The sequence below is a fragment of the Zootermopsis nevadensis genome, unplaced genomic scaffold (genome assembly GCF_977971745.1).
Source record: "Zootermopsis nevadensis isolate Lab colony 2312 unplaced genomic scaffold, Znev_1.0 Znev_ptg000024l, whole genome shotgun sequence".
NCBI classification, from domain to species: domain Eukaryota; kingdom Metazoa; phylum Arthropoda; class Insecta; order Blattodea; family Termopsidae; genus Zootermopsis; species Zootermopsis nevadensis.
This window is the reverse complement of record NW_028259156.1, coordinates 1,244,158-1,269,290: the sequence shown is the minus strand read 5'-3', so window position 1 is coordinate 1,269,290 and position 25,133 is coordinate 1,244,158. Positions and strand designations below refer to the sequence as shown.

Here is a 25,133-nt window from a genome sequence, read left to right as displayed (position 1 = left end):
GTGGTAGTAAACTCCACTACAATAAGGTGCATCCCGAGCTGTCTGGCGGAAAACCACACCGGTTGCTTAGGATTGCGTTTGGCCATCATTTTGCAAGTGTCAGGTCTGGAGGAAGTAATTTCCGCTACCAGAAGGTAAGTTAATGTCACAGCGATTGTGGGGCTCAGCGATTTTAGGCAAAAGATTTGAAAATATGAAGTGACATGCAATTTGTATTCCTGATGATGAATGAGTACAGTCGAAACATGTGTTACAAAAACGTGAAACGGGTCCTCAAGAGTGATTCTGTTTCAAAACACGAAAGGTTTGATCCTTGGTGTTTCTAATCTTTGGATTTTTTGGGAATCTGTTGTCATTCTTTTTATTGAAGGTGGATTAACCACTTTGTCAGCTACAGGGGTGAATTTTCATTAAATTCCTCCCCTTACTTATTTATAATTTCGCTACTACACTTTGAAAAAAAAAAAGATAATCCATTTAAGCCGGTTGACTGGATTAAATTAACACCTTATTTATTATTTCGCGTCACGTAATTTGATAATTATTGTAGCTAAGACTTCGGTGAGAGCTGATGGCTTACAACTTTACCGATTCAGTAGCTATTGAATACAAAATGTGCCATAAAAGATGTCAGTCAGTTGCTGACCGCTCTCAACTACGCCACGAAACTAACGGTGGCCATTTTGAACACCTACACGTGCCAATCCTGACGTATGTAATGATTTAGTTTATTAAAATATGTTTCTTTCATTTACTGAATGTGTATACATATTTTTGGGGCACTCTGTATATTAACACTGTTATGTTTGTAGTGTAGACCTGTATCGTACTATTATGTATTTACCAGTGAATGTGTGAGTTGTGCATTATAACTCGTTAACCCTTTAAAGACTTTTTCGTAATTGTTTAGCAATCAGTAACTCAAAATTCTGTGTTTATGTTTCGTGTGATTCTTACCGTAAACAGGGATTATTTTCTTCAATATCATTAACCAGTTTATTTTCGTAGTGCACACTGGTTCAGACCTGGCATAACATAAATTTTCAAAATTCCCATTAATATTTTTATTTTTTGGTGTACAAACCAACACAAGCCGTGACATAGGATTTTGTTCCTCATCGATGAACGGTTTTAATTTGTAGTCTGGTAGGAGTGCTTCGACGTTCCAGAGGTTCCTCCTTCCTCTATACGTCATGATGGCATCGCCCTTCTACCAGACTACGCGGCGCTGCGAACCCAGAAGACAGCCATTTCCATACTGGCTGTCTTGAGAACGTGAGATCTCACCATCAATTATTTTGCTCGTGGTGGCAGTAGGCCTGCCTTTGTTGGCGATGAGTCGTTGCCCTGATGATGGGGGCAACAAGCACCTCAGAAACGTCGATAAACTTTTACCAGCACAGCTCTGAACACAGCCAACTTTAACATTCGTTACGTGAAGCTTTGTTACTTAGTCTTCTGCAGAAGTATCTTAATATGTAGTGGAGCTGAGTAATTGAGGCTTACCGTCAGAAGTTTGGCACGTCTGTGCTTAACGCTGTGAATACTCTGTCGTCTTCAGTTTTGCTTAATACATAAGAATAAGCGCATAACAAGATTCGAGTCGCTTAGCATTCCACTCTCATCTTTTGACATTACGTTTAAGAGCTTGAAAAATAAGTGTACTGAAACTACGTTTATGTTGAAGCCCAACTGAAATTGTTTGTCAATGCCTGTCAGGTAGTTGTCAGGATTGTTAAAAGTGTATGGAGAATTTTCTGTTTCGGTTTGTGATTACACTCTCTTCCACAATTTAAATGTCTGACTTCAATAAAGCGAGGTGCCTCGGTGGTACAAACCATAGACTCTTCGTCGTAGATGAAATTTAAGGTTCTAGCTACGTCGGAAGTGTGGATTCTGACGCCGTCTGGAATTGAAATTTGGTTTTTCTTTGAATAAGGCTTCCATAAACCATTTTGAGAACGAAATACGTTCTTCTAAAATCGTTCTCTAAGCTAGAATTCATTTAGCGAAATTAAATTACCCTTTAGTCTAGCCCAGGGGTTCTCACCCTTTCTCCCTGGCGAACAACTAATTCTAATTTAACACATTAAATGTACCACTAACCAAATTCGTTCAGGGAAAACTTATTTATGTAAATATTAACTTTTTATTTTCTTACGTAGTTCGCGTACCACCAGTGGTACACGTACCATAGGTTGAGAAACGCTGGTCTAAGGCGATTACTAATAACAGGTGACCTTGGATAAAACACATGTAGGCGTTGTAAAGATATGCAAATGTACGGTGCACGCATTCGGTTACTTACGGGTTTGTTACAACCAATAGAAATTAGTTTTACGTCACCAGTAATACGGCGAATGTACGAAGAGATGCTGTCCAGCGTCGAGGAGCGATAATTATCTTTTGTGTAGGAGTAGATCCATTAGACCTGCAGAAGCATGTGTATCAATTTATCAAAATATGGTTTTATTTTATTATTTAGTGTTCTGTCTGACGACAGGTCCATATGAACAGGATCCTTCCATCCTTTTCTCGGACTGGGACCTGTTCATATACGTTCTTGGCAGATGATCCAGAAGTGGTTTGCCATTGCCTTCTTCTGTGTGTGAATGGAGTAATTGTTGGGATGCCACGGAGGAAAACTCCGTGTTGCCTAGACCACGGCCTTGCCCAACACAAGTTATAAATTCGAACCCGAGACCCCAGGATTACAAGGCCAGCGTTCTCACCGCTAGACCACCGTGGCGTTCAAAATATGGTATAACTCAAAAATTCTTTAATTGAACGTTCGTAAAAAGAATTCTAAACTATCCAGCGGTTGCCTCCCACCGTAAAAGGTTTGCTACGTTTAATTAAATAAACAAAATGGCTGACGTGTTTGATTCTGTCTAGACCAGAGGTTCCCAAAGTGTGGGGGGCACAAGTGGTTTTCTGGGGGGGGGGGGGTGTTTGTTGTCTGTATGAAAAACTTTTTTAATGAAATATGGATAAACATTTTTAACATCCTTTGCTTGGTTGAGGCAGTTTAGTTGTAGCCAAATTTTATATCAAATCTGTTTGCTTGCATTTGTTTTGGAAGGGGGGGGCCGTAAAATTTATGAAATATTTTAAGGGGGGCGCAAGGTATAAAAGTTTGGGGACCTCTGGTCTAGACGACACAGTGGCTCTATCTCGGCACAGTGCCGAAGTATGAGGCAACCTCTGATTGACCCGTCATAACATTGTTAGTGAAGGAAGGTTTTTTTTTTTTGGGGGGGGGGGGTCAGTGAGCAGATGGCTGGCTTTTCATCACACTCCAGACAGAAACCTTCAACAACAAATCTTTTGTGGAAGACATCATTGTTTTACCCACTGACTGAGCTTTCCCCGACGTTTTCAGTATTTGAAAGACAACTTTTCTCCCGAAACGTCTGTGTGTAGCAGTAAATAGTGTAGATTTAGAATAATCCAGTCGTCGATTCTGGTCTTGCGTTATTTTTTCATTCAAAATCAGTAAACAAACTAATATCTACGTACTGTTCTGCAGAAAATGTGAAATGAAATGTTCCTAGAACAGAATATCAATGGCGCTGCGTGTCGCCGCTGTCTGCAGTTTCAGTGTGATTGCTGTAACGCCGACCTCAGGCGCGCAGTTTTAATTTTTTTTATATATCATGCGTCTCATCACGTATTAGGTTTATGTAAAACTTATTTCAGGTTCATTTTGACGGAGCTGTGAAACTTTTAATTAAAACTCCTCCCATTCCCCGTACTTATTTGTCTCAGTCTGAAATTACACGATTCCAAGACTTTTACGAATTTGACCAATGTTGATAGGACGTTTTTACTCGAAAGCACTTTATTAATGTTACCGTATTTATCAGTCTCCTCCTGAATCACTCCATATATTATTAATTTTAATCGTGTTACGAGCGCATTTGGTATGTCCTTCGTTCTGAAACTTCTTGCTTGTCTCAGATCTTATTCGCTTTTTTCGAATGTTCTCCGTCCAGTAGGATCGCGTATCGAAGTCACTACAATTTATCCAGCTTACATGTAACTGTGTCCAGTGTCTTCGTAGAACCAGTTTTTAGTGTGAGTTTGGAGGATTTTTATGTTGCTACGTTGTAATATGTAAAACTGTTCATTTGGACCCTTTTCCTTCCTATAAATTATAAACTTATATAACTACACGTTTCGATAGTCGGATTCGTCTTCCATCTTCAGGTATAAAAGGGGCTAGAGTGATATTTTAGGTTCTCACGGCTGCGGGTATGAAGATGACTTTGTCTTCTGCGTTGTTTCACTATGTACTTTAGCAGAAGTTCACCGACGTTTCGGAAATGCTCGCTGTTTTTATCGTCATGGTAGACTTCACGGCGCAACAACCCAGAAGACTGGCATCTTCAGTGGGGAAGATGATAGAAAGCCAATGTTTCGAAACGCTGTAGTTTTATGATTTGTAATTTAGTCCAACGTGGTTCAACTGGCGGCCCGCGGGCCGGATGATCATAATTCACCGCTATAGGCCTATGACACGAACTGTTCACAGCTTAGTTAAATAAATAAATAAATAATACATTTTATAATAGTTTAGGTTTTCACGGCTGTGAGGTTGATGATGTTATGGGTGTTGGCGCCAGATAGACTCGTCTGTGGATGCCAACGTTTCGGAGAAACATGCTGTCTCCATCATCAGGGCTAAATTTATTCCTGCCGGCGAGTTTACACTACGCCAAAACCCAGAACATCATTATTATCGAAACTGCGGGCATGAATGAGGAAGCATCAGGAACTCGTTGTTGCATGTTGATTTGCCTTTCGTCTCCGGTCGCTGTCGGCGTCACATTTCTGAGTGAAAGAGTGTCTTTAGAGCTGCATAAACCTGACCTTTCAGTGCGCTACACGGTGACACGCTGAGTAAACGAGACAGGAGTTTTTAGCTGGAAATGTGAGCGTGACGCTTGGTAATTATCCGACACTGTCATTCCTAATTTATTTCATTTTGAATTCAATATCATCTTTCAATTTCTTAATGCCCTAGAAATTTACCTACTGTTCTCCTTGTCTCTCATATCCTTATTTGTTGAGGTTCAACGTTGTAGCACCATTCGTCATGCATCAAAACTGAGGCCCCTTTCAACTAACTCCACCCAGAAGTGTCCTTGAGATTCCGATAGTCTCACACCTGATAGTGAAATTCACTGCCTCCGGGTGTCCAGTCCATATCAATTTCTCTGCCCACGCACGTGCGTGGTTTATTCCTCGTCCATCTCATACGTAACGAATCCAGCTGTCTTGCGTTTTGTTACGAAATTTCCACAATTTAGGAAGTTTTGTTCCACTGTTCTTTGTAGCCGACTTTAGACGAACTGTTAAAAGAGTCTGATATTTCCACGTTCATATATAAGGAACATATCTGAAGAAACGTACTTACTTGCCGTCTTCAGACTACAGTGGTGACCTCTGCTCATTACGACTTGATTTATGCAACGGAAGCAGAGCTGGTATTTGCCCTTCAAATAACCTTGTGGCCGGCGGTATTCGCTCCATTGATTCACTTCACACTGCTCTTACTCTGCGTACGAGTGAGAAATGTTTTCTGGAGTGGTACTGAACGGAGCTTGTCATGTAGACGAACAGAGACTGACACGATCTCACTATATGTCAGTTTTGTGCAGTTTGTACGAAGAAAATTATTTTTATTATTATAAAATAAAAGACAGGAATTTGGAACAAACAGGTAAAATACGAATTTCATTTTTTTTCTTCGAATCTGAACGTATTTACTTTACAACATGTTTGAGAAATCAAGCTGTGGTTCCACAAGAAGTGAATTGTGTAATTTTCGTGTCGCAAATTAATGCAGCGAAATTGATGATGGGTACTCGATACGGTCCCGCAAGGCTAGACGTAAAATTTAGCCACTTTTGTGCAAAATTCACTCCCGATATTTTAAAATCTTAACACTCCTTCGATTCACCAGTCACGTGGCATCGGTCTTTAAACCTGCAGCCATTTTGTGTGTTGCTGAAGGTGACAAATGTTCGAGGAACGAGGTTCTGTTTGCAGACGTATTTTTTGTGTTGTTACGCGGTCGACCGAAACGGGAAAAGGAGGTCATTTACTCTTTATTTATTTGGTCCCAAGGGTCACTCGGCGAGCTCTTACTGTCTGATAAGCAAGTGCCCTTTGTCTGCGTTGAAATTATTATCGAGGGTTGTTCTCGGTAATGCGTCCGACTAGTTCAATGCACCCATATCTTTGTTGACCATTTTAATATTATACGCGTTGATCTCCCGAGAAGTCTTTCCCTCTCGTGCGCTTGTGTTATGACCCGTGGGTTAGTGTATGCAGTATTCATGTCATACTGCGAGAGTCCAGTTGCGTTCTGTCAGAAGCACAAATATCGAATCAACTCATTATGTAATATTTTCTATCCCCTAGTGCCCCCTCCCGCCGTATATTTTATTCAGCACCTCAATTAGTGTTTTCCCATGTATGGGAGACCAAGTATCTCAGCCAAAAGAATAAATAAAATAAAATAAATATTAAAAAAAGAGGTAGCATTCCGCCCTGATTGTCCATCCCATCGGGTCAATGCACTTTGAAGTAACACTGTTTTTTATACGCATTGTTTACGCACTCTTTTCAGGTCTCAGTTCAGTGCAGTCAATGCGGTTTTATCTCCACTCCCAGTGACCTCTTCCAGCGTTTTTCTTCTTGGTTTCGAGTTCCCTAGGGAGAAGGTTTTGAAAAGATCTGCATGCACGAATGCTCCAGAAATGCTTGAACTCTGGTTTGTTGGAGTGCGTTTTATGTGGAAGCCAGGTTTTATATATTTATTTCAAGAAACAAAACTGGGATAAATTCTGTGTGGATGTGGGATACCCTTACATTTTTTTTTCAAGTTACCGGAAGGCTTACGTCTGGGAATACACCCCCCCACCCCCCAACCGTGGCAAACCGGAGCTTATGTTGAGAATTCGGCCGGACGTTTCAGCCGGAAATAGAGCAACGTTTGATGTTACTGATCATTAAAGCAGATGGTACATATACTTACCATTGAACTTATAAGGGGTTAATCTTGATTGTGCCATTGTTCCTTCAAGGATTGTGGATCAGTCCATAGTTTGCTGATAATTATATCTGTAATGTAATGTTGCAGCGATATGGAGCTGTATTATCTGGTCGAAATAAGATAAACGCGAAGCGATATCATTTGTCAAAGATGGAGCTGGATTAGTACCGCACTATCTGAACAGAACTGATACTCTCGCTTGACTGGAACCTAGTGAGCCTTTCGCCCTATCCAGACTTTCCTGGAACTCTGTCGTCTGCGGTTCGATGACGTTACCGTCCGATGTCTTCTGTTGAGCGCAAGAGTGTGTTTAATACGTATCAGCTGAAGAAACATTGATAATGCGGCGTGGAATGACAGATCGACTTGCTGGCGAATCTGACCTTTGATACCGAACTTGGATGCTGGCAAGTAGGCCACAGTTTAATCCCGAGCGCTGCCAGAAATACAGACAGCTAATCGGTACCCTGGAACTTCTCTTCGAGCATGAGTGACGTATAGACCCTTTTTTTACTGTAATTAAAATTTGCATCGTGAGCCTATGATGGGTTGTGACGTTACCAGTCTTGTAGGTGGTTTTTGAACAATATATTGTTATCTTCTTCTCCCCTGAAGAATTAAGCGAAATGTCCCAAAATTGTGCTAACCTAACATACGAGAAGTCACATCCCATATGATATGCTTAATAAACATGTGCCCAGCTTAATTACGGTGTAATAATGGAATACTGTGACGCACAGTGCAGGAAAAGATGTCCATCTACACGCCATGTAGGTCGCTTGGGGGGGAGGCGGTATAGCTCGTACTCATTCTTGTCCTCGGCACTAGATGGGGGTGAGTGGTCAGCATCACGCCCCGGCCGTGCTTAACCCCCGGGAAAGGACCCCGGTACCCATTGGATAGGAGACTGGGTGGGCCCCAGAACAAGTCTGGATGCAGAGGCTAGAGGAAAAATCCTCTGCCCCCGTCGGGGATCGAACCTCGTTCCAGTCCATACTGAGTATACTGATTGGGGCAGTTCATGAGGTAACGTGCAGTACGACCGAATCTTGTGTCTCTGAATAGTTTTTTAAAGCCCTTCACCCTAACAGAATTACTTCTTTCCGTAATTACAAGCTGATGTAATTCGTGTTTTCAGTGATAATCGTGTAATCTGTGACGTAGTGCGAAGCGCTTTCGATGTGCGAAAGGTCACATTTGCACAGCAGAATTTCGTGTTATAACTTGTTGCTTGGCGATTCTCGTGAACACATTTTCGTGTTTAATCAACCGAATGGAACTCGATTGGCTGTGAATTTAAATTACTGTGACTGGCAATTCCTGGATGTGTCTTTTTTTAAGTTGTGTTTCACGAACATTTCATTACTTATTACGCGTTATTTAAATGAAGCGCATGAAACTATAAGGCGTGAACTGTGTGTGCCTGTTCTCACTGCGGTGAAAATATTGATGTCAACAAAACGCCAGTGTACCTCAAGTCCAAGAAAGTAGACCAACGTCGACAGTAAATATTTGTTTCGTGCCATTTACCATCTCTATAAGATTTATTTTAATATTATCCTATCTTCGCCGATTTCGCCAAAGGAGTCTCTTCACTTCACGTTTTAGGGCTCAGAATTTGTGATGATGTGCGCTTTATTGATCTGGTCAGTTAGACCAATGGCGGTCTCTTGCGAAATTCTCTAAAATGCTGTTAATTCTTTGCTGCGTGAATTAATGACGGTTTGTCGAGAAGAACCCTGTTGGAAGACGACGTACTAATTATATGTAGACCTATCATCTTTTGGAATCGTGAGAGTCCTTTAATTGAGCTGCAATGTTTCGTATGGGTGCGAAACATGGTCTCTCACTCTCAGGGAGGGACACAGATCGCAGGTGTTTGAGAATCGGGTGTTGAGGAGGATATTTGGGCCTAGGAGAGAAGACGATGGGGCGTGGAGAAAACTGCATAATGACGAGCTTAAAAATCTGTACTCCTCCCCCAATATTGTCAGGGTGATTAAGTCGAGAAGAATGAGATGGGCTGGGCATGTAGCGCGCATGGATGGGACAAGAGGTGTGCACCAGGTGTCTTTTGGGAAGCCTGAGGGGAAGAGACCTCTGGGGAGACCTAGACGTAGATGGGAGGATAATCTCAGGCGGGATCTATGGGAGATAGGAGTCGAAGGAGACTGGATTTCGTTGGACGGCTTTAGTTAGTTCGGTGATGAACCTTCGGGTTTCGTAAGCCATCTGGTTGGTTGGGTCCACTATTTGGGAAGCCTGAAGGGAAGAGACCGCTGGGGAGACCTAGACGTAGATGGGAGGATAATCTCAGGCGGGATCTATGGGAGATAGGAGTTGAAGGAGACTGAATTTTGTTGGCCCAGGACAGGGTCCGGTGGAGGGCTTAGGTTAATTCGGTGATGAACCTTCGGGTTCCCTAAGCCATCTGGTCGGTTGGGTCCACTATTTGGGAAGCCTGAGGGGAAGAGACCTCTGGGGAGACCTAGACGTAGATGGGAGGATAATCTTAGGCGGAATCTATGGGAGATAGGAGTTGAAGGAGACTGGATTTTGTTGGTCCAGGTGGAGGGCTTTGGTTAATTCGGTGATGAACCTTCCGGGTTAGGTAAGCCATCTGGTTGGTTGGGTCCACTATTTGGGAAGCCTGAGGGGAAGAGACCTCTGGGGAGACCTAGACGTAGATGGGAGGATAATCTCAGGCGGGATCTATGGGAGATAGGAGTCGAAGGAGACTGGATTTTGTTGGCCCAGGACAGGGCTTTGGTTAAGTCGGTGATGAACCTTCGGGTTTTCTGAATGTTCCAGGTTCTAGGTTCAGCCGCACTACCGGCTAAATCAACTGATGTTTTCACGATTTTCCTCATACTCTGCAGAAAATGCCTATATATTTTCTTCAAATATGTGTTCATCCCGGATTTCAAGTCCCTTCGTATTCTGTTTATGATCTTGTCTTAGATTCTGTGTATCGTCTGTAGTTGAAACGACATTTCTGAATGACGGAAGATGTCATTAATCAGTAAGAAGTGTTGAGAATTTGAAATGTATTTAGTCTTAAATGTAATTTCGTCCATTTATTCGATTAAGGTTTATTTGGTGGCACGTACTGTCGATGTATAGAATGATTTATGAATGCTGAAGTGGAATGGATTTGGAAGGAAGCGATTGAGGTAGTGGCGTGATTTAAGGAAATGTAGTGTTAGCTGTTTGAAGGGATTGAGGAAAACCTCTGTGAGGGGTCCAAGATTTGAAACTCCCGAATACGAAGCAGCATTGATATTCACTCGGCCGGATATCCGGTTTAATCCTTATTGATTGCAACATATATTGCATTTTGTATTTACTGTGGGATTTGAGATAAGTTGAGTTTTACTTCTCGACTTTTAGGACATTACATCGATGATACATACATTTTGTCCATGTTACGAGTTACAGTCTATTTATATAGACGACGTTTCGACAGTTGACTGTACCCCCGTTATCAGGTCGTTATACCGTAAGATTTTTTTCAAGTCACAGTAGATCGTGGAGTGATAAGTTTAGTTTGACGTTTTAATACAAGCTGAGACATGGAATGACGCTCGTTATGACGCATAATGACGGCAAATGAATCAAGTAGCGTCACATCACAAGACATTTAACAGCAAAATGTCCAGTACGGAATTTATTTTTCAGGTGATTGTCTGGATTCGCCTGGAACATTTAACTTGGTAATCCGTGAAGTGTATTGAACTTCGACGCATTAGACTGCCACTGTAGGAAATGAATTATGAATGAATGTAGGATCGTGTAGTGAACGCTTAACATTTGCTGGAGGTGCAGTTTGTATGCTTGTGAGGGATTCGAGATTATATTCATCACTAGATGGGGAAGCGATTTGAATTGCCTACAAGGACGGACGAGTTAAAATAAAGTTGTATTATTCCATGTTCATGGGTTCTTCGCTTTGTAATACATTATTTATGGGCGTGGCATGAAGAAGACACATTTATTTTATTTTTATGAGTGTGGTTCGCACGCCCGTCCAGATTTACAGTCCTCGAATTTGTCTAAGATAACATCAAGACATAATCTCATACTCTAATTTGGAATTTATCAGCCAGGTAGTATTAAAACTCACAAATACGCTTGGCGTTATTGATGGCAGTGTTCTGGGTTCTTTCACCGTTGCAATCGTTGTCTGTGTACCGGCGTTTCGGAGGGAAAAATAGCTTCCATCTTCAGGGATCGAGTGTGGATGTTAAAGAAATCGAATTTTTCTCATCTTCAGGAACAGGTTTAGGCCAGCAGCATTTGCAGTCAGAGTTAACGACGGGGGAGGGGATGGGTGAAGAAGCAGCTTCCGGACCAATAGCAAGAGGTCCTTCTCACTGCACCAGAGTTTAAGGATGGGGAAAGAGAGACAGAACGAGAAATTCCGTTTGTTTAAGGGCGCAGGAAGGAAAGTACGTTCAAGAGGATGAAATGTTCTTGGGGAGGCTGTACTCTGCTCTCTGTAGTCCTACATTGCATCTGAGTAATCGAGTTTGTCCGCACACAGTGGCGTGTCTTATGTCTAGCCGGTTAGTTCAGCGGTAATGCTTCTGATTTGTATTCCACAGGCACTGGATTCATTGTCAGGATCGTACATAGAACCTGGATTGTTTGTTTTTCTCACCCCTTCATGTCGGAGTTAACCCTTAAATTGCCACAGTCAGTTCGTTAAGAATCTTCGGCTACCCGCAAATCGGATTCCCGGTTATCGCTTTAGAATTACCACCTACAGCTGCTTGTAAGTTGGACTGTCAGTGGAGTACAGATATCCATTTTTGAGGAATAAGATTACGGTGTTTAATTGATTACTCTGGCTTATAATCGGTACAGCATTACAGCCGATATGAATCTGTCATGTAGCCCTAATTGGGTTTCAATTCACGTGTAGTAGGCTTCCCCCATAATCAACACATGTAGGCCTCGAACCTATAATTCTATAGCACAGGGTGTTCCAGACATTCATCATGTGCTCATAAAAGTCCGTCATAAAGACTCTTTTTCAAGCATTTCGAGTCAGTTAGCCTTCACTCTATATTTTTTCATGTTATATTTTAATAATATTATTTTATTTACTTATTGATTCCAAGTCCTTGCTGCATAATAGTTTTGTAGATGGGAACTAGCGTTACAATTGAACCTGGTGAATCCGAGACGTTGGTAAACCACGTACTTCGAGGTCTACACGGTGTCACAGGACGGAAGACAGTAAGAATTTCTCTGTTGTCTTTGGAATATAAGTTGTGACACTGACAGTGGACGGAATTTTGTTTACAGTCTGTCGAATGAAAGTACAGGGATACCTCGTTTTATTTCGCTTCGCAGATATTGCGCTTTTTCCCCCAAATTGAATGTTTGTGGCAATCCTGCGTCGAGCAAGTCTATCGGCGCCATTTTTCCAACATCACGTGCTCACTTCGTGTCTCTGTGTCACATTTTGTTAATTCTCGCAATGTTTCTTTAGACATAATTCTATTGTACACTTAACAGACTACAGTATAGAGTAAACATAACTTTTATATGCACTGGGAAACCAAAAAGAAATCGTGTGACTCGCTTTATTGCGGTGCTTTGGAACCCGCAATATCTCCGAGGTATGCCTGTATTTGTTTGTGGGCAGTTAACGCAGGAGGCGTGGAATTTGACCGGCGACCCCTGCAGATATCCTGCGAAACTGCTCGACTGAAACTAGGCGTATTAGCAGCCATAACTTTATTTCCAGCTCGCTTGTCATTCAGTTGAAATTTGGTACGTCAGTAACGTAAAACGCAACATTTTACACTTTTACGGACCTGAAAGTGTTTCATCTACACTTTTAAAATTGTAAATCGCTTTATCCTCTGTCAGTCTTATTTATGCGCTGATGGTAATTTGATTTTACGTTCTAACTTCGTTTGGGCCATCTGTTTTAATTACACTGTTTCAGTTTGATAATTGACTTGCTTTTAGAGGGTGGATAGTTCCCTCTTTTATGATCTTACAGTGTGTTTAAAATTTTGGTTATTGATTTTTCTAAAAACATGCCACCAGGAACCTTGGTTTTACTGATGACAGTGTGTGAGTCGGTATACCGACTCTGGTATAGTTTTGGGCAGTACAGATTTTGTATTCACCAGGACGTCCACATCATCTCTGGGCCCCCAAAAGTACGGTTTTGAAATCGTGCACAATGGCACAACCTCCACATAAAGTTTTATTCAAATACGTCAAATGATTCTCGAGTTGAATCGACTGGACAGACGGACGGACTGACACGATTACCCCATAAAGCGTTGTCCCTATGTACATATTGCAAAGGATGCAAGAAGGAAGAAATATAACAGATTACGAGGCTCGTACGTATAAATGCTTGAAGAATTGTTTTTAAAATATAAATTTTAGATTAATATTACCTCATAACCCTCACATATCTTCTGTCTTCTACGAAATGCCTTTCTTTATACGTATTTGTCGGTGTCTAGTTGATGACGAATAAACACTTTTAACTTTTATTCAGAAAGTAGCGTCAAGGTTTATCCAGCTAAGTAAGTTTGAAGCGAAGATGGCTGTCTTCAGGGGTGGTGCACTGTGTAGTCTATGTACAGTCTTGTGCAAATTAATGTGAACAAAGTGGTGTTTTGAGCTTGATGGTGCTGTTTATTAACTTGGAAACCTTTTTTTTTTTGCATATGTCTAGTGGGTTTCGTGAACTTACTAATGTTTTGTTTTAAAAACTTTATTATTTGTGTGAGCGGCTTCTTAGAGAAAATTGATCTGGCACCTAGAAAAATTAGTAAGGTATGTAATTTGCATGAACACACTTCATTTACTCAGAGGGAAATTGCAGAACATTAAGAGGTCAGTTCGCGAACTACTAACGGGATTATCAAGATAAAAACAAGACCCTTTCTGTTTAAACTTAAAGTAAGTCATAATGTGGGCAAAAAGGAAAATAAGCTTTAAATATTACTGTTTTCTTCTGCGGAGGCCAGCGCGTAGTAGATAAGAGTGAGACGAATTTTTTACTTTACAGCTGGATTTCAATCTGTGATAAGATTTATATTAATCCGAATTTTAAAGGTCACTAATTTATTTATGTCTTATCTTAGTCGAAGAAAATCGTGTAAAATGTGAAGTGTGAATTCATTTGTCTTCCCACATACCAGGCAGCAAGCCAGATATTTTTTTAAAACTTGCTAATTATTCCAGTGCAGTAAGGGTAGTTTTTGTGTCAGGGGACTGTGTAACCCCTTCAAGACGCGTGTGATCTATGGGGTAGTAGCCAAATAGAACGCGAGATGTTCGTGGCAGCTGCTACTCCAGGTCTGATGTGATACGCCCGTCTCTGTTTCGCAGCTAAACAGTCAGTTGTTTGATTCGATTATGCTGATTGCCCTATAGAATGTAAGTTATTTGCATTTCTATTCTAGTCTTTACTGAGTTTGCTCTGGAATAAATTTTCAGCGAAGTACGAGAGATCTAAAAGGAATTACTAATGAACTAGATAAATTGCTTACTGTTGCGTTCTATTCGGATTAATTGTTAAGTGTAAAAATAAATACGCAAGAAATAACATCGCTATGAATTTGAAAGTCTTGTTTGGTGTAGAACTGAAGTCAGAATGAACTGAGTACACGCGCATAACTCATTTACATACCGTAGGGTTTGGGCGTGGGGGTGGCCGGGCTCATTATCGTACATTTCAAAGATTTTTCTTTCTTTCTTTCTTTCTTCCTACTGCCGAAGACATTACATGGAATAAAACTGGAAACGTGATCCTATTTCTAGGATTTGAGGTTCTCACCCCGGTGAGTCCGAAGATGGCTGTCTTCTGGGTTGCAGCGCCGCGTAGTCTGGCTGAAGTTTGACAACGTTTCGGATGTCCTTGTTGCCGCCATCATCAGGGCAATGGTAAACGTTGATGAGGGTCACTCATCGCCCTGATGGTGGAGGCAGCAAGGACCTCTGAAACGTTGTCAAACTTCAGCCAGACAACCCAGAAGACAGGAATGCCCCATCCCATCTAGCCTACCGGGAGTTCTGCCCTGGATTTAAGTTGACGGGCGTGAATTGAACGCCTACCTCCACCTGGTGACGAGGTTAAGAGTGCGTGGTGCTTAATAAAACTCGAGGGCAGTTTTGTCTTGAGCGTTAAAGTTGGCTGTGTTCATAATCGCCGTCGTGAGAAACTGAAATATGATTTATTCCACGATTGTTTGACTTGAGAGTTGTGGCTTTCTTCCACTGATTGCCGTTGTGTATGTATGATTAGACGCTCAGTGTCGTCGTCTTGTGTGTCTCTGCAGCTGTACGACCGAATCTCGAGCAAAGTGGTGAGCCCGACGCGCGCTCCACCTAGCGACGCCGTACAAAAGTGCCGAGAAGTTGCAGAGGCGCTCCGAGAGTTTGATCAGAACTCTCCCGACGTGGAGTCCGATCTAGGGGAGGTTGAGGAGCTCCGGGATATCCTGGCGCGACCACATCTCAGGGTGAGTACCTTGTGTTTGTTTTCATGTCGGCATATCGGAACAACAAATTTTCTTTCAGGAATTTAAAACACGCGATGGTCTCGTGCGTTAATCGAGGCGCAGTTTTTTTTTAAGGTTGGTTTTTGTATTTCCATGATCTGTTCGACGTCTCCCCATCTAAACGCCTGGGATTGTAATTGAAGCCTCTCACTTTGAGATGAATGTGTTTGTGTTAAATTATATGCAATGTCGTAAAACACTTTCCATTTTAATAGCCACCTTTGCCGCAAATCATCAATTTTGTGTTCTTATTTGAATCTTAGTACACATGAGCGCTGCCAGTAATAGATGTTTAATTATGTTACATTTTACAATTATTTTAATATATTATCTTTAGACTATGTTAATATTTGAAACTGTTATCTGGTGAGAATTTTCACTGTATGACTAAAAATAATTCTTTACGCTAGTGACCGACAGATTGAGAAACGTCGAGTTTAATTACACATTTTAAGTTTTTTTTTTTTGAAATTTTGTGCTTTAATTATTTAAAAATTCGTAATTTATGTGATACTGTTGGTAGAATGCCTATCTAAATAGTAAGCAGGTGAGGAAATTATATTTCCTGTTATCCTCTTTTAGAAGATTGTGCCATTATCGTAAGTTTTCCAGATTATAGGTTACAAGTTACTGACTTTCTTACACGGCGTATGGACAAAGTAAGTGTAACTGTAGTGAATCAGTTCTTACAATTTATCTTTCATCTTGTAAATTTGGCTTTTTCCCCTTCCATGGCTCGTTCTGATGCAGAACGACTCAATGATGAAGAGATAATATCAATTTAATGTAAACAAGAATCCCTTTTAACGGTTGAAAATATTCGCTGTTACAGTTCCATTCGACTTTTGCGCTGTTTAGACGTACGAAGAATGCTGAAATTTTAGCTTGGTACAACATAACCATTTAGTCCGTTATTTCACGATTCTAGTGTATTCGTCGTATTAGGAATGTTAGACTGTACAAAGTTCCAATTTATGGGCAGCTCATTGCTCGCCAAGCGTCTGGAAATAATGACGTTCTCTTGTCTTGACCGGTGGTTATGTGCCCTTTATGTTCTGTGGAAAGCGATCCTGGGCCATTCTAAGGCGGTGATTCCTCGATGGCGAGAAATATTCGTTGTTGTTTTTGCCTTCCGAACTAATTTCTCACATCATACTGAATTTATTTTATATTCAAATAAATTATTTTCTGTTAGATGTAATAAATGAGGAGTACCACAAAATCTTCATTAAAATAACAGACCTGGAGTATCGACGTAACACATGACAGTCGAGACGCGCTGACTAGTCAGTTGTATGTAACAGGTGTCTTTGATATTAGACTCTACAGCCGGGGTTCGATTTCCTTCAGGTGTAGGGACAGTGAGGTGACGTATTTGGAAGAAAACACCACAATGCAAAATATAAACACAAAATAACTTCTGAAACAAGACTTTATTCTTCAGTGCATTAAGAGCGTTTATATACAGTCTGTCCCAAAAATATATGCACAGAAAGTTAATATTCTGTATTTTAACAAGTTAAATCTTTTTGGAACACACTATGGTATTAACATACACATGCGCTGCATAGTCTTCGATAGGCCTAATTAATTAAATGTTGTTGAGTTATCATACCTGTTATACAACAGTAAAATATATCCGCATGACGCCGAAGTTGAACGGAATTGTACTAAAAAGATCCCTTACGCCGAACGCTCGCCAGGTAAAGTCAAGTCAAGACAACGTGAGTCATGGGGCGCACACGTGGCCTGCTGTCCACGTGGTTACGTTGCCTAAGGGAAAGGCGCTTCATCCATTCCGATCGGTCGGTCTTAAAACATCGTGTTGACACGCGCGGTCTGAGGCATCGTGCTTCGGACCGGTGGTTCGAGTCTCGGGGAAAGAAATTTCTCATGAGATTTTCGACCGGTGTATGGGACCGGTGCCAACCCAGCATCGTGAGGAAATTGGGGAGCTACAATCCGGCCAGGAAAGCTAGCAATGGCTGGGGGTTCGTCGTGGTGACCACACGTCACCCTATATCTGGTTGGATGATCGTTCACCTCTGCTTAGGCATGTGAACGTGAGACCAGCAGCCAGCTAGTCGGCTTTGGCTCTCTGGAGCTGTTACGCCACGGATAATTATTATAATTATTATTATTATTATTATTATTATTATTACAGCTCCCTTAAATAATCCTCAAAACAGCAAGAGGATATTAGTCTGTCATCTCTCGCACCACCTCTGGTTAAGTAAACGATTGCAGCACCCCTAGCGTTGGTGTGTTGCATTACGTGTATTGATTCAATCTCCAGGCCGAGTGACTGCCATTGAGCCACTGTTACCAGTCACTAAATAGTTCCTGTTCTCCCGCAGGAAATGGATTTTCTTGAAGCCCCTTGAACAGATCTAAAAACTTTCACTGCAACCCGCTTAGCGTCGCCCGTCGACAGAAAACCGTCCATAGGATGTTCGACCTTCTGTGTTGATATTTGTGAGGATTTCTTGATGTGAAGTCTTGTTTTGAAGTTTGTGTCGCTGAAAATGTATTGTATCTCCTCGTATACTAGTCGCAAGATATCTCCGAGCTTCGTTGACTGTTACAAATGTGTACGTTCACGGTCGGCCAGCGAACCCTGATAAGGGGGCATAAGACATCTTCACCCCCTCACCCTTTTATCTTCCCTTTCCTTCTTATTATGGCATGGCTGAGGCTTGCTACTGTTTTCCACCCAGTATATAGCGTTTACGCTGATAAAGATGAACATAACTTTAACTTCTTAGCTTCCGGCAGGAAGTGCATGGCTCATTGCGAAGCGCAGGCCCTAATTGTGACTAAAATTATTCACACATCCATATACTTGTTAATGAAGTCACGTCTACTGGGCCACTCGTGGAAAAGATTCCTACTAAAATCCCGTGTGTTCAGTGAGAAAAGCGACTAGGTTATAACACACGCCACTGAAGTGGCTAAGACGCATTGTGAAAGAGACCGGCATCTCGAAATGGTCAGGAGTCAAAGCGACGACGAAGCTGCTTAAATTTCGGCCGTACAATCCGACTTTAGTTCATACTTTGCAACAGCGTACAGGCATACCTCGGAGATATTGCGGGGTTCCAGACCACCGCAATAAAGAGAGTCATACGAATTCTTTGGTTTCCCAGTGCATATAAAAGTTATGTTTACTCTATACTGTAGTCTATTAAGTGTACAATAGAATTATGTCTAAAGAAAAACATTGCGAGAATTAACAAAATGTGACACAGAGACACGAAGTGAGCACGTGATGTTGGAAAAATGGCGCCGATAGACTTTCTCGGCGCAGGGTTGCCACAAACCTTCAATTTGTAAAAAAAACGCAATATCTGCGAATCGCAATAAAACGAGGTATTCCTGTATTGGTTTTTGTAGCCAGTTCATGGTGATGAAGTTAATCCTCGTTTGTCTTTATTTTCTGTTGAAGTGTGATTTTATTTTCACGGACGTGCCCCCCCCCCTCCAAAATAACAGGTGCTGGAACATCATTTTCAGGCCCTGTTGTGACGTAATCAGTGATTGCATCTTGAGTTCTTAACACTGCGAACGGATGGATTTGACACTATCTCAGTCTTGTCTACCCTCGACTCTCCGTTAACACCGCCCTGTTTATAACTGGATATAACTTTTCTTCCGCGTCATGTATCCGCCGTGTTTAGGTGTGATTCTGCACTCCACACTTCCCTGACGAAATCGCTGTCGGCACAGTTCCAGGGCAGCGTTCGCCTGAGCCCACATTGAGAGCACTTGTAAAGCCGATGGATGTTTACAGTCGTTTCCGTGACCCTCCGGAACGTTCGATGACTTTCCAAGAGTTTATATGTATAGTAAGATCCCAAAAAAGATACCTGTTTCTCATTCTTTCTAGAACTGAACCAAAATGTGGTGTACTGTGGACACTGGCTGCCTCATCCCGCAAGTCCACTTCAATTCCTCTAAGTTCATTTTATCGTATCGCGAATTTCTCTTAGCGCTTAGCGGTGTGTCATGCAGTTCCTATTGAGAAGCGGGAACTGACAGTTGTTTTTAGCTTGATGAGTCAACGCCTGTATCACAAGCTGTTTGACTGTGTTAACCAAAGTTACTTGGGCGTGTAACGAGAAATGGTACAATGTAAGCGCCTGTGAGCGACGACCCGCCTTACAACAGCGTCAGAGATGTTGCCGCATGTTTACGGGGCTGTGGTCTAATGTACTTCGTCCTAACCGAGGCGCAGTGTGATACTGACAATAAGGAATATGTAATTTATGTTTATGTGCCGTAATTATGTTGAGAAAGCGGTTTCGGCCGACTTTAACCATCAGTTGTACCCAAGACTGCTGTTCTGAATTTGGGTTCCACTTATTAAGAATAAATACGCGGATTTGGTTTGATTCAATTAAAATAATTTCCTTTAAATCACTGATACGCTTCATCGTTTATGACTTGCATGTGTACGCGTTCAGATTTATTCCATCCTCAGTTGATTTGTGCACTAAAATGAACCAGTTGTATTCCGCGGGCTTCGTGAACATGATATTGAAAATACGGTCGATAAACATTCGATCAAACTTTAGTTAAACTCTAAAATCATTAACATGTTAAAGTAATGTTAAAAGTATTGCATAAATTTAAGCGTGATGGACAATAACCAATGACGCTCAGAATTTTTATATAACATCGTGTATCACGAACTCAATGTTCCGACGTTAGATCTCTTTACCAATCATACCTTGTTGTTTGTACTGATTCAGTATTAATGTGTCCTAAGTAACTTTCTCAGATAAACCCTACATCGTTCCACTTTCCCCATTGTACCATACAGCTCTGGTACGAAGGTCGAGTGGCCTCGATGACGTAACTTCCGTTTATGACGACAATTTATGCCGGCTAAGCCAACGATTACGTTTCCCATCCTGTTACTAAGGTACGTACAAATTTGTTTCGTCCAACGTGACTTCCAATATGGCTACTACACGGTGGTCTCAATGGCTGGCACTTCCTGTGACGACGTCATTTCCGCAGATTTAATGTGGCTACTGAGCCCTTATGGTTCGGACATAATTGTCTCAGAAACGTTTAGTGTGCCCCCCCCCCGGATACGTCGTTCTTTTCCTCAGGTACTTCCATTGGTTGGGTGGCGGTGATATATTCTTTATGACGTCTCCCGACTAAACCTGACTTTCAATATGGCTGATATGCCTGACGTCACTAATTTGGCTGGTGTAACGCGTTTAGATATCTCTTGTGGCACATGTTTTCCTCAGGTACTTCCATTGGCGGGGTGGCGGTGATGTATGCTTAAGGACGTCCCGTAACTAATCCTGACATTCAATATGGCTGCTACGCGTTGTGTCCGGCACTTCCGACCAAACGTAACTTTCTCTGTGTCTGGCGTCGAATCTCGAACTCTTGGGTCTTCTACTTTTTTCATATGACGCAGAAATCATTTTCCTCGTGTACTTGAGGTATTATTTTCCTCAGGCACTTCTCGCTTTACCTCTGATATTTCCAGTGGGGTTGTGACTCTGATGTGATCTTGATAATCTTTGTGATTTATTATGATCGGACCTAGCTTTCAGTATTGCTGCTACACATGATTCATATGAATCAGCAGTTATTTTCTTCAGGTGCTCCCAGTGGCGATGTCGCGGTATTAGGATTTGGGTCCTGATATTTTGTGGCTAGAGTTTTTATGTTAAAAAATGCTGTACTTTTCTTCGTTCAGGAACGGAGCTGTTGGTATATGAAATTCTGCACGTGTAAGGAGCTCTGTACGTGTTGAGCCAGGTTGGTGATACGATATCATGATATGATATGGGGTGGGGCAAGACTAAGAGCAAGGAATTTGGAACAGAGAACAGCAATGTTAAATCTCTTGAGAAAAGGAGGAAAATCAGAGCAGTTGAAGTGAATGTTAAATGGATAAAAGAAGTAGTTAGGTACATTCTCTACGTGGATAAGATGATGGAGAAACTGGGAATGATCCAGAATGAGACAGATGAAAATCGGAAAGGCTTCAGAATTGCTTTATTTTGTCAGGAACTTTTTATACAATAAATATATTGGCAGAAAATGTAAAATTACAGTACTCAACGCATAACTTAAAAATATACTGTTGTATGGAGCAGAAACATGGGCGTATATTAAAAAGGATAAAAGTGAACTGCAAACTTTTAGGAGATGAGTTTAAATTCCTGCGGGCAATGGTGGGGAAACGAGGAGATATGTAATTGTAAAAACACACAAGGTAAGAGCTCAAGGAGGAGGAAATACAGAGCCAATTCAAGGAAAGTAGATCGAGGTGGTCTGTACTCTTTAAAAGAACGGATGAGCACAAAATATCACTTTGGAAGTGCATGTGGAAAAACATTTCTACGCCATAACCAAAATCTGAGTCGTGGTACTCGAAGACAATTTAAGATCTTATAGTCGACAAATCTGAATTCTTGTATTTTATCTGCTACTTCGAATTCTCCTATAAGTAAAATTTGTCTGTATATAATCTGTTTATTATGTTTTATATTTGTCCACGGACTTCGAAAGACGAAGGAAAATTATGACACAAACTTGCGTTTACCTTCAATTAAATTAATGTTGTTTTGGTTAGGTTTTTGTTTTTTCATTCGGTTAATTTGGTTATCCAGTTCGGGTGTTTTCATGCCACATGGAAATTCGTCATACTGGGTTTATTTATCGTTGAATTTGTACAATGGACCGGAGGAAGCTAGTAGAGTATGAATTAGAGTTGATAAAATTAAGTGAGCTTAATGGAACATAGGTGAAATGTCTCCTAAGTAAACTGCAGTAGGCACGTTCACGTAGATGAAATTGTCGTCGGTGAACTGTCGCTAAACCACACAACCAATACATAATTTAAAGTTGTATAACATGGACATTTAGACATCGATATCGAATTCTGAAATTTATCGTTCCGTATTAGTGTGTACATGTCAGTAGGCCTAGCCGTTTTTGGTGCTGTAGAAACCAAGTGGCATAGCCCACATAGGTCCATCACTCTCATGCATTTAACTGTTGTATTACGTAATGTATTTAAATTGTAAGACAAAAGTTCTGTTCGCGAGTTCAAGCTTGTGAAAACTGCAATTTTATTTATGTTATTTAATATGTGCTCAATTTTCGTTTGAAACCTGAAGAGGAAAACCACTTAGAAGACCTAAACATAGATGAGATAATAGTATAAAAGAATCTTAAGAAAATGTGATTGGAACGTGTGGATTGGATTCATCTGGCTCATGATATGAAGCGGTGGTAGGCTGTTCTGAACACGGTGCTGAATCTTTGGGTTCATAATAAGGCGTGAATTTCGTGACTCTCTTAACCACTATTAATTAGGGCTGTGCTCCATGGAGTGAGTTAGGCCCAGTTTGATATGATGTTGGCGATATGAGACGCGATCCATGGACATTTCGATGTGCACGGTCGTTGTGGAACAACTTTGTCATTGTTTTTATCACTTTGCATCGTCCTCGTGTGGTTCTCCCAAGGACCCTGAGTACCTATTTAAACGATTACCGCACTATGAAGTTAACAACACCACGAACGTCTTACGCACTTACACCAATTGCTGAAGGCGTATTTCAAAAGCATTTCTTAAGATAAGCCATGATCGCTTCCTTCCACGTGCATACCGATTCATTATGAATTAATGATTCTAGCAGTGGCCGCGCGGTCGCTGGGACCGTGGGTTCGAATCCCACTCAAGCCATGGATGTTTGTCCGCGTTGTCCTGAGTACAGGTAGAGGCCTTGGGACGGGCCGATCCCTCGTCCAAGGAGTCCTACCGATTGTCTATAGATGAAGCCAACGAAAAGTTGGGACCCGCAGTGCTCAGGCACTTGAAGAACGGGTCGTTCCCGGTATCCATCTGTTTTACTAATTGTGATGACCGAATTAAGAGTCGTATTTAATTACTGTTCGCGATGTGTGAGGTTCTCACGGAGGTGGTGAATATGTTTTTTTTTTTTTTTTTTTATAATTTTTGCGCCGTCTCCATCACAACTCCCTGGTTATACACCCGACTGACTACACGCCTCAACATCCCAGAAGACAGCCTTCATGTGTTTGACCACTTTACCGTAGTCATTTAATGAGGGGTGGAGAAACTTTTGTGTGATCTCTTAGCTTTGTTTAATTTCATGGTTTGTGTTATGCCAACTTTCGAATGACTCGCAATAAGTTCACGAGAAATAAATTATCAGTCGTTTCTGGTTTTTTACAGGTCTTCAAATTCTAATATTTATCTCATTTTATACGAGAATTTTTTTTTACTTCTGATTTTCAGTGTGAAAAACTCGCGTTTTAAATCTGCTTATTGCTTCATTGATTCGTTTCAGTTTCAGATGTCTTATGTCTTCACCGAATGACAAAACTACTTTTATTAATTTCGTTCTGATACGAGTAAGTGTAAAAAAAAAAAGTATTGCACATATTACACTGTTGCAGGAACGTGCGTATGTACTTTGAACTTTTACTTAATTTACCGGCTCCATCAGAATTTAATATAAATTTTATAATAACTTTTCCGTATGACTTAACAAAAGAAATTGTATAAAATGGAGTAAAAATACTTTATGCAGACGTATGGAGCCGAAGAAATTTTGTAAAGAAATTATTTTCTGTAATTCTGCTTACTAATGCCCATACGCTGACTGCGTCACACCGCTTCACATTTTTTATTCGGCTCAGGAGTCGTAGGCCACTCAGAACACCTTCCAGGCCCGGTTCTGGAATATAAATGTCATATATCTGTCTGGGGCAGGAAGTTTTCAATCCATATAAGTTACATCTGTGTGAGTTCTGAGATTCTCACGGAGGCCAATATGAAGATGACTGTCTTGTGGGATCTTGCGCTACGTGGTCTGATAGATGTTTACCGACGTTTCAGAGGCGCTGCTACCTCCATAATCAGGGCGATTGGGGATCGTCTTAACTTTGTTGGCAGTTTACAGTGGAATTTATAGCGACTGTAACCATCATAAGTTAGTGGTAAATTAACATTGAATTTACAAACTCGACGTATTTATACAAAACACGGTAGTGAACGTTCGTGTTGCTTAAAAGGCGAGGCGTTTGTTGGCAAGATGAGAGACTATTAGCTTTACCAGAAGGATTCTGCTCCATTGGTTAGAAATCTAGTTTTTTAGATGTACCGTGGCCTGTTATGAGTTCTTTGCAAGAAGTGCATAGCGAGAACGCATTGTGGTCTGGTCGTATTTGTCCGTCCGTCTGTCCAGTTGAGTCAACTCGAGAACCATTTGACGGATTTGGATGTTATTTGATGTGAAGGTTGTGTAGTTCCACACGACCTGAAAATCGTACTTTCTAATGTCTCACGATTGGTGATAACAAAATTACAAGATGAGAGAAAAAAAGTCGTGAGGTGGAGATTGAAGTGCTACGATCTGGTAGCCAAAATGTGAACTATCGAACAAGGCGGATATAATACCTGTAAATGCTTAAGTTAGGAGTTTCGCAGTTTATAAAATATTGTATTTAAAATGTGTAAACAT

General features: G+C 41.2%; 1 protein-coding gene across 15 annotated transcripts in view; it reads left to right on the top strand.

The window, feature by feature from the left end:
• CASK (peripheral plasma membrane protein CASK) overlaps positions 1-25,133 on the top strand; it is a 594,512-nt gene that overhangs the window by 155,746 nt on the left and 413,633 nt on the right. For all 15 annotated transcript variants that reach the window (XM_087355276.1, XM_087355274.1, XM_087355277.1 and 12 more), the window contains one exon: positions 15,382-15,564. In XM_087355276.1, the coding sequence (XP_087211402.1) occupies positions 15,382-15,564 (183 nt within the window). The remainder of the gene's footprint in view (positions 1-15,381; positions 15,565-25,133) is intronic.